Consider the following 13,356-nt stretch of genomic DNA (forward strand, 5'->3'; position numbering starts at 1 on the left):
ACTCCGCCAGCCTTGATAGTTTCTGTCCAGTCTCCAATATTCCATTCTTGGGCAAGATGGTGATTAGGCTTGTGCATATTGATAAACCCTAACTGAAAATAAACCTGAAAAAAGCCATTTCAGTAAAGCCAAAGCTGAATTGGCCATTCCCGAAAAAACAGGGTGTTTATTTGGCTTTTCCGGGTTTGGCTTTCCTCAAGCTTTGCGAAGCTCCTGGGGGGGCATTTTTTGAGGTAAAGCCCCCAAATTTACAGCGTAGCTGCAAGGGACTCTCCTTGCCTGAACCCCCAAGTTTGGTGAAGATTGGGTCCGGGGGTCCGGTTTTATGGGGTCTGGAAGGCGTCGCCCCCATCCTCCTCCATAGAGAATAGTGAAGTGGCCAGTCAGATTCTCTATTGCGAACTTCGTTATGCTTCTCTATGGAGGAGCCCGGCAAACATTCCCACCATTGAAAGCAATGGGCCACTGAAAGCATGGATTACCTCTCCCATACAGACCTGCTCATGCACCAAGTCACTGGATTATGACCTCTTTGAAATACAGAGAAAGAGCCCTCTTAGTAACAACTACTGAGTGCTCTTCCACAGTAACTTCACCATGCTTTTTCTTTGGCATCTTCTGAAGATAGTCCTTTTTCAAAGGGCCTTGGGCTTACATACTGTTGAACTATTATTTGATTATGCTGAGCATTTGTGGCTTTGTGAAACTGCTAATGAGCAATATTTAATATACTTGCTGACCATTTTTTTAACTGCAATTTGTCTTTTTAAGTGGTATTTTTTTAAAAATGTGTGTTAAGTGATTTTATATTGTTGTAACCCATGGACCATTATAAAAGTTAAAAAAACAAAAACAAATACAGAACCATGTAGACCACAGCTTGAAAAGCAGGAAGCAGTGGGTGATGGAGGCACAGACCTGGAGAAAAGCAACCACAAAGACAGTGGGACTCCAGTGGATAAGCTAGAGTGTCCACTATAGACAGGAAAGGATTGGGTAGGTGAGGCAAGTGAGAAAGACACAAAGGTTACGGTGAAGACCTGAACAATGCAATCTCCTTGTTGCGGCTTCCACCTGACTGCAGCACTGAGGTCAGAGACCACCTCAGGACAATGGATGGCGATGATGAGGCTGAATTTCACATATTAGTCTGATTCAGCCAGCTAATCTTTTGACTTGCAGGGTTCTAGTTTAAAAGTTTATTTTTAAATGAATACCAACAGATAAATTTAAACTGTTTAATAGGATTTGTTTTTGTTTCAGAATTAATTTAAACAGTTTATTATAAGGTAGCTATAGTATGGGTGATATGAATTCATAATGAGTTGAACATTTTCCCATCAATTTTGTTAACTACTAACAAAATACTAACATAAAATGGAAAATAATGGGCTGTTTATAGAATGAAGGGCTTCGTTGCTGACGGTTTTTTGGGCAGAGGATAAAATGGGAGCAGAACAGATCTAGACAGAGAGCTTAGACATGCAAATGAGGTTTCATTCTTTTTCCATATGGCAATGTGGTGACTCAAAAAGGAATCAGAAAAATATCACAACAAATATAGACCTATGATATTTCTCGATCTTTTGTAACCTCATTTGCATTATGACTTTGCTACTCTTCCAAACACAATTGGTTTGATTGATACAAGTCTCCCAAGCTCAGTAATCAAATTTAAATCAGGATACAAGGAAGAATCTGATATTCAAAATCCAAACATGTGATTCATTAGTTAAGATGTAAACATCTTAACAACAAGAAAACCATAATTCAAATTAAAGATATTGTCAGAATATTTGCTAGTTAAAACTGATTTTTATATTTTGAGGACTGACAACTTTCTATAAGTAGGCTTTTCTGTTGTATATTATTGTGTGGATCAAAACTAGGAAAAGAGAAAAACTGCACATGGCTTTTACACATTTAAAGGAAGCATTCATCTATGGACAGAAAAGGATGGGGTTAATACTACTGCATCTCTTAATGTAGTGGCATCTCATTTGGCATTTGTTTCAACTGGGTGGCCAGTTTTGAAATGGAGTCTGGAGTCTGGCAATGCTGTCTTTTGGCACACCCCCCCATTTATTTTTAAATTATATGAGATTTTATAAGGATGATGAGAAATTTGATGTATCTCAAATGTTAAACAAGTTCATTTCATGCTTGCTATATGTACATGTTCATTTCTCATGTTCAAGTAAGGGGAGATTTGTGCGTGGGCGGCAAGCTCTGCTGAGAGATGCACAACATTAAGGGTGGGGGGGACCCCTTTCAGGGCCCATATCTCAGCCCCCCCTGACCCAATCTTTACAAAACTTGGGGAGTCTTTCAATAAACGTCCTTTGAAGCTCTGCCAAAAGTTTGGGACCTCTAAGCCCAAAAATGCCCCCCCCCGAGCCGCGGAAAGGCACGGTTGTGTTTTTAATGGCTTTATTCGGCCGAATTTGTTTCCGAACTTTGAATTCCCGCCGAATTGAACGGATCCGAAGCGGGGGAGTTCGGACTTCGGCACGTACCGAACCCACAAGGGCCAAATTTGGCCGAATCCGAACTGTACCGAATTTTTTTTTTTGACAGCCCTAATTTTATTGATATTTGAACTTATGTTGATTTTACTTACTTTAATGATACTGTTCATATGGCCAATTCGGCCTTGAACAATGTCACACTGAGACCAAAATAAAAAGGGGGGGAAGGAACTATCTAACTAACCCATAAGGAAATTATTTTTTTTTTCATCTTAATTTACTGGGAAAGAAATTTGGCGACTGCCAATGTAGTTGGTTGTTACCTGCCCTGAGCCTAGTTTCAGTTGGGGTGGGGTGGCCAGCTATCAATTGAAATAAATAAACCGCTCAGAGATGAGGAGATATGGTAACAACTGATAAGATGAACGTTAGAGCTTTCTGTCTTTTCTCTTTTCAAAGTACATAAAACACAGTTTTGGAAAACACTGTTTTTGTTAAATAGAACTAAGTATACCAAACTGGGACTGAAAGGATTTTTAGCACAAGAACAGCTGGTCAGACCAAAAGGTCTCTCTAGATCAGCATTCTGTTTCCATACCATCAGTGGTCATCCAGATGACTCTGAGAAGCTCACAAGCAGGAGTGATGGCAACTATGTACCCCCAGTTGAATGTCCCTTTTAACAAAGAGTCACATTTAGTGTTTAATGGAGGTGTAGATTGTTTTGCTGTTTCTAATAAAACATTGTAAACTAATTTATTCCAATCTTAACTTACAGAGAAGGTATTGGCAAACACAGGAGTGACTCACAGTTGGTGTCTTGGCCCTTTTAAAGATTACATGAAAAGCAGCCCTATTACATCACACTTAGAAAATTAGATCTAGTGTTATAAAAAACAACTGCGGAGCCCCCTCAAAACACTAGCTTTGTATGCTGCACTCCCTGGGGCATTTTTCACGGTAGATTTTGCTTCTCTTTTGCCATGGACCAAAAAAAACCCCGATTTAAATGTTTTTTTCATGGCCGCGATTTATCCCCGTCAATCTCGATGTAGTTTTGGTTTTTCATGGGAAAACACGCTGTATTTGACAACGGTTTGGTCTGTCCCTTTTGCAGGAGGCCTCCCCTTCCAACAAGCTCATTGTTTATGCCTGCCCCCAACTCCGCCCAGCAGATTACCTCGTGCGATTCACCAGCCCCAGCGCAAAAAACAAGCACCAGTCCCTCTGGTCTCCTCCATTTTTCTTCCACCCTCGCTCTGTTCTGCTTTTGGAACAGTCAGATTCCAAATTTGGGGGGGGGGCAAGACAGCGCTTTCCTCAAAGCTTCCCTCTATTTTCTATAGGTGTGGAACCCATTGCCCTTTAATGACAGACAGGATGGGGGGGGGCAGGAATTGCATCCATGTGCCCAGAGAAGTGGGAATGGAGCAGCTCCAACCTGTGCCGCTTCAAGAGGTGTGCCTTGGATTTGCCGCTCTCTAGATGCACATTTTTCCCATCCTAATTCTCAAAACTCTTCTTGGGGGCTGATTGTTGAGTTTTGAGAATTTGGATGGGAAAAGGGTGCATCTAGAGAGCGGCAAATCCAAGGAAAAACCTCCCGTGCATAAATGGCCACTATAAACTTCTTGCATTAAAGCAATTTCCCAGAGTATGTTCCCCCCAGAAGGCCCCTGGCTTACACGCTGGCCCTGATCTGACCCCAGTGCATCATGAGAGAGAGGAGGGCTCCTGGCTTGCGTGCTGGCCCCGATCCAGCCAGTGTGCATGGTGGGGGGGAGAGGAAAGAAGGCTCCTGGCTTGCGCGCTGGCCCGGATCCAGCCCCAGTGCATCGTGAGAGACAGGAGGGCTCCTGGCTTGCGCGCCAGCCCCGATCCAGCCAGTGTGCATGGCAGGGGGGGGGAGAGGAAAGAAGGCCCCTGGCTTGAGCGCCGGCCCTGATCCGGCCCCAGTGCATCGTGAGAGAGAGGAGGGCTCCTGGCTTGCTCGCCGGCGGTATTCTTGTCCGAGCGCGAAACTCCCCCACCCAATCGCCGTTCTTGGGGGAGGAGAAATTAGCCGGCATGGGCAGGGACAATTGTTCCAAACCAAGGAACAAAGGCAGTTTTTTTCATGGAGCTCCGAGCCAAAAACTGCGCAGCACCAGGAAAGAACGGGGCAAAAGTGGTTTGACTTGCCCCGGTTATAACACGGCTTTTATTGCTCAATCAGAAAAAAATTGGAGCAGCCATGAATAACCAAAAATTTGCAGCGACGCAAACCGGCTGCGAAACCGCTGCAAAGCTCTGTGAAAAATTCCCCCATTTCACTAAATTGGTTACTGCCTTTTAGCAGTAATTGCATTCAATACCTATTATACAGGTGTCATTCCTAATCACTGAGTCGATTGTTTCCCAGCCTACTCCGTGTGTCACAGACAGTCCAAGTAAAAATAAACTAATTTTTAAACCACTGAGGAAATAGTGTTATGGCAATTTTAGAGTGTTATACAACCTTGCTGGTAAAAGAAAGTAATCTGCTTTGTCATCAGTTTAATAATAACAATGTGGCCATCAACAGCAAGAAATGCTGCAGCTCCACTGAAGCAACTAGGAAAGGTTTCTTACCTGCATAAATATCTTGGTGGGTTTGGGAGGTCTTTGACCATGAAGCACTCGCCACCATTCACACAGAAGCCTTTCTTATTCACATCACATTTTGTGAGATGACTGGTCCCAGTAGTAGATGTAGATGTGGCTGGAAGAAACAAAAAGAGCAGACGAGCAAAATCAGTATGGTTGTACGCTCTCATTTTACAGGATACAAACCACAGACCTTCAAAAACCTGCTATCCAAAAAGGGTCACAATATTCACTGCATCCCAGAATAATAGGAACTAGCTTGGCTAATGTAACTGTTGGTATCCTAAAGCTGTTCTCTATGAACAATTGTAGAACACTTCCTCATATTAATATTTCCTGGGGTATTTGAATGTGTACAGTTGACTATGATTTGGAATTGAATCCAAGGCTGCAATGCACAATAATATTTGATACCATGAACATTACCTGTATGAGCAATCTACATTATAATGCACTAAAGAATTTTTGAGGGGTGGTGAAGAAGACTCCTCTGCCCTCCTATCACATAATTGTCTACCACTGGCTCAGTTGCTCTGATCTTAGAAAGGGACTCGGTCTAAGCATCAAAGGGTAAACAAAAATAGAACCGAGGAAGGTTGCAGTGGGCATATTGATTTGAAAGAACCAGGCAAATATATTGATTCAAGTCTCTAATTGCTGGAAAGTTCGTAATACCAGCACTACAGCCACTAGTAATATAACTGTGCCTCAAAATGTTTAGATCCGTTTAGATGTTCTTCTAGTGGTCTCACAAAAACATAGATGTGGCAGCGAAGATATAATTTCATATCTATCGCTAACCTTAGCTGAAAATTGCTTCTGCTCCAAATTCTAGGACACCATTTCCTTTCTGGGCTCTGCAAGGGAAGCGGAATAGCTGTAGTAATTCTTCACCACTTGATACTCCCAGGGTATAATCTGTTAGCTAGTGTTGTATGCTCTTCCCTATGAACTACTCAGCAAAATGGAAACAATCGCTGTATATATGGCTAGGTGCTTTGGATGGTGAAGCTTCAAGCCATCTTCTTTATCTTCACAGCTCAATATTCCAAGCCTTAGTTTAAGATCCTCCAGATCTGTTTCAAGATGTTGGAGGTGCGGCTGTAACACTTTTGGTTGCATGCAAACAGTTTTACTATGATCATTCTTTTGTAAAAAAAAAAATCTAGACAGATTTAATAATCAACAAACTTGTAAGGAGTGTGAGCACGTCAAAATATTTATTGCATATGCGCTCTGGGAAGTCGGCGGGGAATCATATGCCATTCAAAGTATCACATCTGAATTCCATCTCCCGCCCCTTCCACTTCAACCTTCTAAAATGCTTCCTCCTGAAAGCACACTATTACTCTGGAGACACCCCGTAGTTCAGAAAGTGTTGCATTAATCCAAAAAGAAAAGCAACATTGTCTGCATGAGCTCCTGCAGACAAAGCTTATTACTGCCACAAAGGCTAATGGAATGCTTTAAACTGAATTACAAGGATGGGTGTAGAAGAGACAAGCCTAGAGCTATCTATAATTGCTGTGGCCATCTTGCTTTGCACTTTCTCTCCCAGAAGCTGAGATAAAAAACTGATCACCGCAGAGGTTCAAAGTAACGATTAGCTCTTAGCTAATACAAACTGTGCTCTGTGGGCAAATCTGGACTATAGACAAGCTAGTTTAATTCTCCTCCTCGGGGAACTGGAGATTTCTATAGCAGACAACTTTCAGCCCTCACACCAAACTAGACATTATTCCCATTATTCTTTGGGGAAGCCTTACCAGTTGAAAGGTGGTGTCAAACCGATTAAAGTTTGTAGTGTTGATCTGCCCTTAGTGGCTGGTTGGGTCATCACTGGTCACACTAAAATGTTTGACAGGTTTTACATCTCTAATAATATAGACATTTTAGGCCACTCCTTAGAACAGCAAACACAGAAGTCCTGTGTCTATCAGTAAAGGAGTGAAACAGAGCCACCCAAAGACAACACAGTGGTGTGTGCATACCTAGGAAACTCCCCAGGTAGGCAGAAAGAGAGCCTGAAGAAACTGAGCAAGGAATGTTTGAGAGAGAGACACAGAGAGACAGAGAGAGAAGAGAAGGGGGAGGGGAAATTGGCTCACTCAAGCTCCGAATAGTACAGTATCCTAGGAATGCTATTAGCTTTCAAGGGCTCTGGCTATGTCATTGCTAAGAGCATCCTGGTGGTGGGAGTATTTAGGACTGGAAGAGAAGTGCTTCCTAATTAATTGCTCCCGCAAATGATTCTTTAACCTGCAAAGGGAGCAGAGCCCTAACAGCCTATAGTATTATGAAATAGGGAGTGAAAGTAGACTTGGAAACGTGTACCGATTTCCCCAGACTCTTCCATACAGCATGGGGAAGGATTAGGAATAACAAAAAATACACCCCTACATGCTGTACCAATTATGACTGGGCTACACTGATTGTTTACTGCAGTCAGCACTATATGGTGATTGTCCCACAAAGCTAGACTTCTGAAGGTTTATTGCTAAGTAAGCAGGAACCTACTCACCTAGCCCCAGTGGCCAGAAGTCCTGTGCAACTGCAGTATAGCAATTCTTTCTGGATCTTCAGCTTTTGTAATTATAATAGTTATAAAAAAACAAAACAGGGGCCGGCCCAAGGCTAGAAGCTGCAATCTGGGAGTTGTTCCTCAACATCTTCCGTGACTTTGCAGGAGGCCATGGGTCATATCTCTCAGACCATATGCTACTTTACCTGCATACCTAAAAATATTGCCATTTTGGGGATAGAAGCTACGTTGAAGACTTTCCGGGCAGAGCCAAATGTAAGAACAGGACAATGCTGGGCACAAAACTACCCAGAGTAGCAAGATGATGGTAAAGGAGACATCACCAATTGACTTAAGTAAATTTAGGTAACTTGGGACTTTGAGCAGGAAGAAGTTTTGAGAGGGACTATGAAGTAGTAGATACAGATTCTTTTTCCAGGCATGCTGGAAAAGAGAAAGCCCCATTTCCCATCATGCAACTTTCTGCCCAGGTCAGGGTGAATACAAAACGGTTAACCCCCCTGTAGAAGTAGAGCGGTTCCTCACTGGAACAGTCTTCCTCAGGAGGTGGCAAGCTTTCCTTCTCTGGAGGTTTTTAAGCAGAGGCTAGATGGCCATCTGTCAGCAATGCTGATTCTATGACCTTAGGCAGATCATGAGAGGGAGGGCCCTCTCTTGGCCATCTTCTGGGCATGGAGTAGGGGCCACTGGATGTGTGGGGGAGAGGTAGCTGGGAATTTGGTCCCTTCCAACTCTATGATCCTTTGAAATGTTTGCTATTTTTACAAATCTAATCTTTGTTTGCAATGGTGGATGTTAAATAATATGCATCCTTTCCTGGCAAGTTTAATTCCTTAAGAATCAAGCTATAGAGATTTGAAAGTATCACTGCATTATAATGTTAATTGTTTCGGGCTCATTAATTATTATGGCTCCAAATAAATATCAATAAAGCAATCTGAAGCAGAATGTTGCCAAAGAGTATAATAGCTGGGCGCCATCTCTTTCTAAATATAAGCTAATGCTGCTGTACTTGATTTTAGATACATATTTGTCAAGAACAAATGCCCTGAATCCATGTAATGCTGCAAGAACCAACAGAAAACCTATTTTCTCACAGACAGAAGGAAATCTGTGTCTGCGTCCAGTTATTTTTGACCCAGCGAATGAGAAACACAGAAGAGGCAAAAAATGTCCAGAAGTGTTACAAGGTTTTCCATATATCCAATCAAGTGTCATTTACAACAACCCATACTTCACTTTTATCGAAAATATCTACTCTTGTGGCGTTCAAAGCCTATAATGTTTTTAGAAAGCTAGTCAGGCCCACAGAGTTCCAATGGAAACCAACAAAAAAATCACTTGGCAGAATGTCTTATTTTCTAGATTTTTTTAAAATTGAGCCCCTTAGTTGAAATAAAGAGTTTAATAATATCTCATCAATTGTCCTTCACAAAAATCAGGGTCATTTTTCAGTTTACCTTGAACATGTCTGAATTTTCTGTGCCTAAAGACACAGAAATGCACAGTACATTCAATGTCTCTCTCTTAATAACAATAACAAAGTAGACAGCTAGGGCTTACAACTTCTTTTTGAGTATCTTTTGAACAGCTTTCCACTTGAAAGAGAGAATTCTTCTAAAGAGTCCCAGTGTTCCCTTGGCTAGTTTAGATCTCTGAACTGAAGTACAAGAGATACTTGTGTGTACTTTAATAGAGTTTCTCTGATGTCAGGTGTAACTTCAGGCAGATAGACTATCAGACACACAAGGTGACAGGTACGATGTCATTGTTCAATGAAGGGAAAATAAAGTGCCAGCCTCAGTGCTTACGGGTCATGAACAAGACTCTGTTGCTGAATTTTAAGTAGATATCCTTGTCTCCTTTTGTGAAAAAGAGATGACTGAAGGAAGAAAGAGCTCACTATATCACAGGCTTCTGTGAATAAGTACTGCTGCCGGTGCTGTCAGCAGATCTCTAGCTCATTCCACTCCAAGAGATCCAGGTGCAAGTAAAGGGAAGCAATAAGAATAATGTAGTCTGTATTCATGTATGATATCATACATTTCTATATAACCCTTTACACGCATTAAATCCCAATGTAGAATGGATTCAGATGCAGTTTTTTCCACTGCAGGGTATCTTTGGCAGTACCTCTGGTGGAATCCATCTGTCATGGGTAGTCTCCACAGCTGTAACTCTTGGAAAGCCGCATTTTAAAAATTGGCAGTCAATCACATGTAGGCTGTCTGTATTCTTCTTTGCTTTTTTCTTTACCACAAAGGAACTTTTGCAATCACTGTGTAGGGAAGGCCAAAATGTGTGTGTGTGTGTGGAGGGAGTATGGAGACGGATGCACGTTAGTGTAGCCTGTGGCTACAAATCCCAGTGCAAGATCATTACCATGATGTGGTCTATTCATGTAATTACAGAAATAGATTTTTTAAAATGTCATGACTCATGCACTTTAATGTATGGGATAGGACTCTCTCTGTGTGTGCACACACATGTGTGTGAGGGGAGCAGTGTTACTAGCTTACATCGGGCCCACAAAAATATGCTTCAGCAGAATTCAGAACTGAATTGCCTGGAGCAATTTAATGCATAATGTCCTTTGGCAAGACGAAGAGTGATCTTGCTGAAAGAACAGTGGTTGTGGGTATTACCATTTCAGATCCCCTCAGATAATCTAGTATAAAATGCTGGAAACGGTAGTGTCCACAATCTCAGTGGTCAAAAGTCTATTTTAATAGGTCCCATAAATCATGGCTGTAAATATTTGTTTCAAATGTAGAAAGTATGACAGTTGTATACAATTACTATCTCCAAGTCACATCTGAAAGCTCAGAAATGAAAAGGAAATAAAATAAATAAAATTTATATATATCTGCCCTGCCAATCCATAATTCAAAGAACAGGAACTGGTTTTTGCCGTTTCCAGATATGTATTTATTAGGAAGATTTATATCCCACCTTTCTATCATAAACGATATGGTGACTTACATGATCAACTGCACAAAAACAAATACAATTTAGAAACCATATATAAAACAATCTAAAATTAAAGGTTGAAAAAAACCATTAAGCAACAGTGTGGAAGTGCAATATTGATTTACTTCATACTTTGCTGCTAAATAGTGACATTTTGAAACAATAGCTATTTAAAATCTTGGAATTATCATATTCTAGAAGGAAAGACTCCTTAGAATTGAGCTATTATGGAAGCAATTCTAAAATGTCACATTCCAGATCTTGTGAGGGAATCACTTAATTTCTCTCATGCAATGAAAGAGTTAATCCTCATCTGCAATTCCTTTTCTTTTCCTTTAGATGCTGGTGGAACTGATATGTGCATTAGCATTACTAAGAAGGTAAAAGCCAGGCCAAAGTCTAGCTTATGCCATTAACTGAAATCTACTGAGCAAAATTAATTAGTATCGCATCTGTTAACTGATTATCCAAATAATTAGTGATTTGTGGACTTTTCCAAATCCCTGGGATAAGAGGACAGGCCAGCTTGTTTATTAAGCAACAACAACAACAAAAAATCAGTGACAGGAATCAGAAAGAAAGAGTAAATGGAAGTTCTCACATGGAGAAGAGTAAGTAGTTGGTTCCCAAAGGATCTTTATTATAATCTGCAATATTTAACTTTCCCTTTGTAATTGGGGGGGAGGTAGTGATGAAGTGGCCAAGTTTGTAGATGACATTGGAATGGAGAAAACCAAATCAGATTGTGAAACGCAATCCATGCTGGGTGAGTGGGCAACAATATAGCAAATGAGCCTCAATATATATGACGCACACCAAGGGTAAAAAAACCATAGCTTTATATGTACATGGAACTGGTGGTGAATGTCTGGGAAAGAGATTTTGAAGTTCTGGTGGACAGCTGAATGAACATGTAGATTCAGTATATGGCAGCAATTTAAAAAGAGGAAAATTTTATGCTATGGATTATGAGAAAAATAGCCAGTATTTTAATGTGCTTGCATAGATCAATCGTGCAGTTACATTTAGAATACAGTGTACCGCTCTGTTCACAGAACTATGTAATCATATCTCAAAACTAATATTGTAGAGCTAGAAAAGGGCAACTCAAATGTTTATGGGGTTGGAACACCTCCACGATAAAGGCTAAAAGAGCTTTTTTCCCCAAAAAGAGGGTCATAACAGAAATTCATAAAATAATGCATGGCATGGAGGAAAGTGTATAAAGAGACTTTTCTGTCTCCCATATTAGTAGAGTTTGGGGAACCTAATGTCATTCATGGGCAGTAGCTTTTGAACAGTCTAAACAAAGTACTTCTTCACATTAACTTATGGAATTCTCAACCACGAGATGTAGTGATGGCTGCTAGCTTAGATGGCTTTAGAAAAGGATTATATAAAATCATAGAGAATAGGCACATCACTGGTTATTAGCCATGATGGATAGTTGCCATGACAGAACCTCCAAGTTCTTAGGTAGTTGCTGGGGGGTGGGGGTGACAGGTGGAAGTTTGGCCTCTCATGTCCAATTTGAATGGCTGTTCAAGGCATCTGGTTGGCCACTGTGGGGAAAGAGGATGCAGAATCCTTTGTACTGATCCAGCAAGTCAACTGATTTACTTAATCAGTTCAATTTATTTACAAACCATAGATCATTGCAAACCATGCGCCTTACAAATATATACAATGAAGTGTTGCAGAGGTGATCAAATTAATACATTCCTGGAATTAGCTAAGTACAACGTTACCTTGAATGATCCAAGATCCTTTTACACATATACCTGTCAAACTTGCTGTAATTCACTTAAATTAAGTGATCACAATAAGAAACACCAGTACATATTTAGCGCTGATGTTCCCAGCTTCTAAAACCAAAAGCTACCTTGTAGGTAGGGTTGCCAGGTCCCTCTTCGCTACTGGCGGGTAGTTTTGGGGATGGAGCCTGAGGAGGGCGGGGTTTGGGGAGGGACTTCAATGCCATAGAGTCCAATGGCCAAAGCGGCCATTTTCTCCAGGGGAACTGATCTCTATCAGCTGGAGATCAGTTGTAATAGCAGGAGATCTCCAGCTACTACCTGGTGGTTGGCAACCTTAGTTGTCAAGGAACAACTCAACTGGTTCTTTGCACAGAAGGGAATTGTGGTTCTTAAAACGCAGCTCTCACTATATTACATGGCAAACAACTTCTGAAACCGAAATGAATTTAAAATAGTTTGTGATATAGCATGTTGTTCTTGAGCTCTTGGATACCAGACTTACTTTACATAAGAATATTTTAAAACTGTGTTTTGATTTTGATTATTGCATTTTATGTGCTCATGTTTGCTAGAACTGTGAATTAATGGTTTTAAAATGAAAAGATGTCTTTCCCAATCACGTAAGTCTAGAAATTGAGGACTTAAGAAATGCATCAAGTAGTGAGTTAATGAGAAATTGCAATGGACCTTGGTGTGTCTTAAATAGTTAGTGACATCTTGGTCCAGGTATTCAAGCTTATGGTGGAAATCTGTTTGTGGAAGCTGACCCTGTTCCTTAATCACAAAAGCACAGGAGCTCTGAATGCAGATAATATTTCCATAACTTTGCAATACTTTTCACTAAACTCTCTTTAAAAAGCATGTCCAACTCTTAAAGAAAACAGGAAAACGCTGGGACCAGAAGATAGACACCTCAGGAAAGAATGAGGGTATGTAAACTCTTGTTGAAACAATTTAATGTGTTTCACTGCACAATATGACTCAAAGTCAGGAC

The 13,356-nt window shown here is 40.9% G+C and overlaps 1 protein-coding gene across 1 annotated transcript in view; it reads right to left on the bottom strand.

Annotated features, from left to right (window-relative positions):
- The window catches only part of NRG1 (neuregulin 1), a 122,946-nt gene that overhangs the window by 34,273 nt on the left and 75,317 nt on the right, over positions 1–13,356 (bottom strand). Inside the window, exon 2 of the mRNA XM_056848008.1 lies at positions 5,079–5,208. Within this exon, the coding sequence (XP_056703986.1) occupies positions 5,079–5,208 (130 nt within the window). The remainder of the gene's footprint in view (positions 1–5,078; positions 5,209–13,356) is intronic.

Source organism: Euleptes europaea, chromosome 4 (genome assembly GCF_029931775.1).
Source record: "Euleptes europaea isolate rEulEur1 chromosome 4, rEulEur1.hap1, whole genome shotgun sequence".
In the NCBI taxonomy this organism is placed as follows: domain Eukaryota; kingdom Metazoa; phylum Chordata; class Lepidosauria; order Squamata; family Sphaerodactylidae; genus Euleptes; species Euleptes europaea.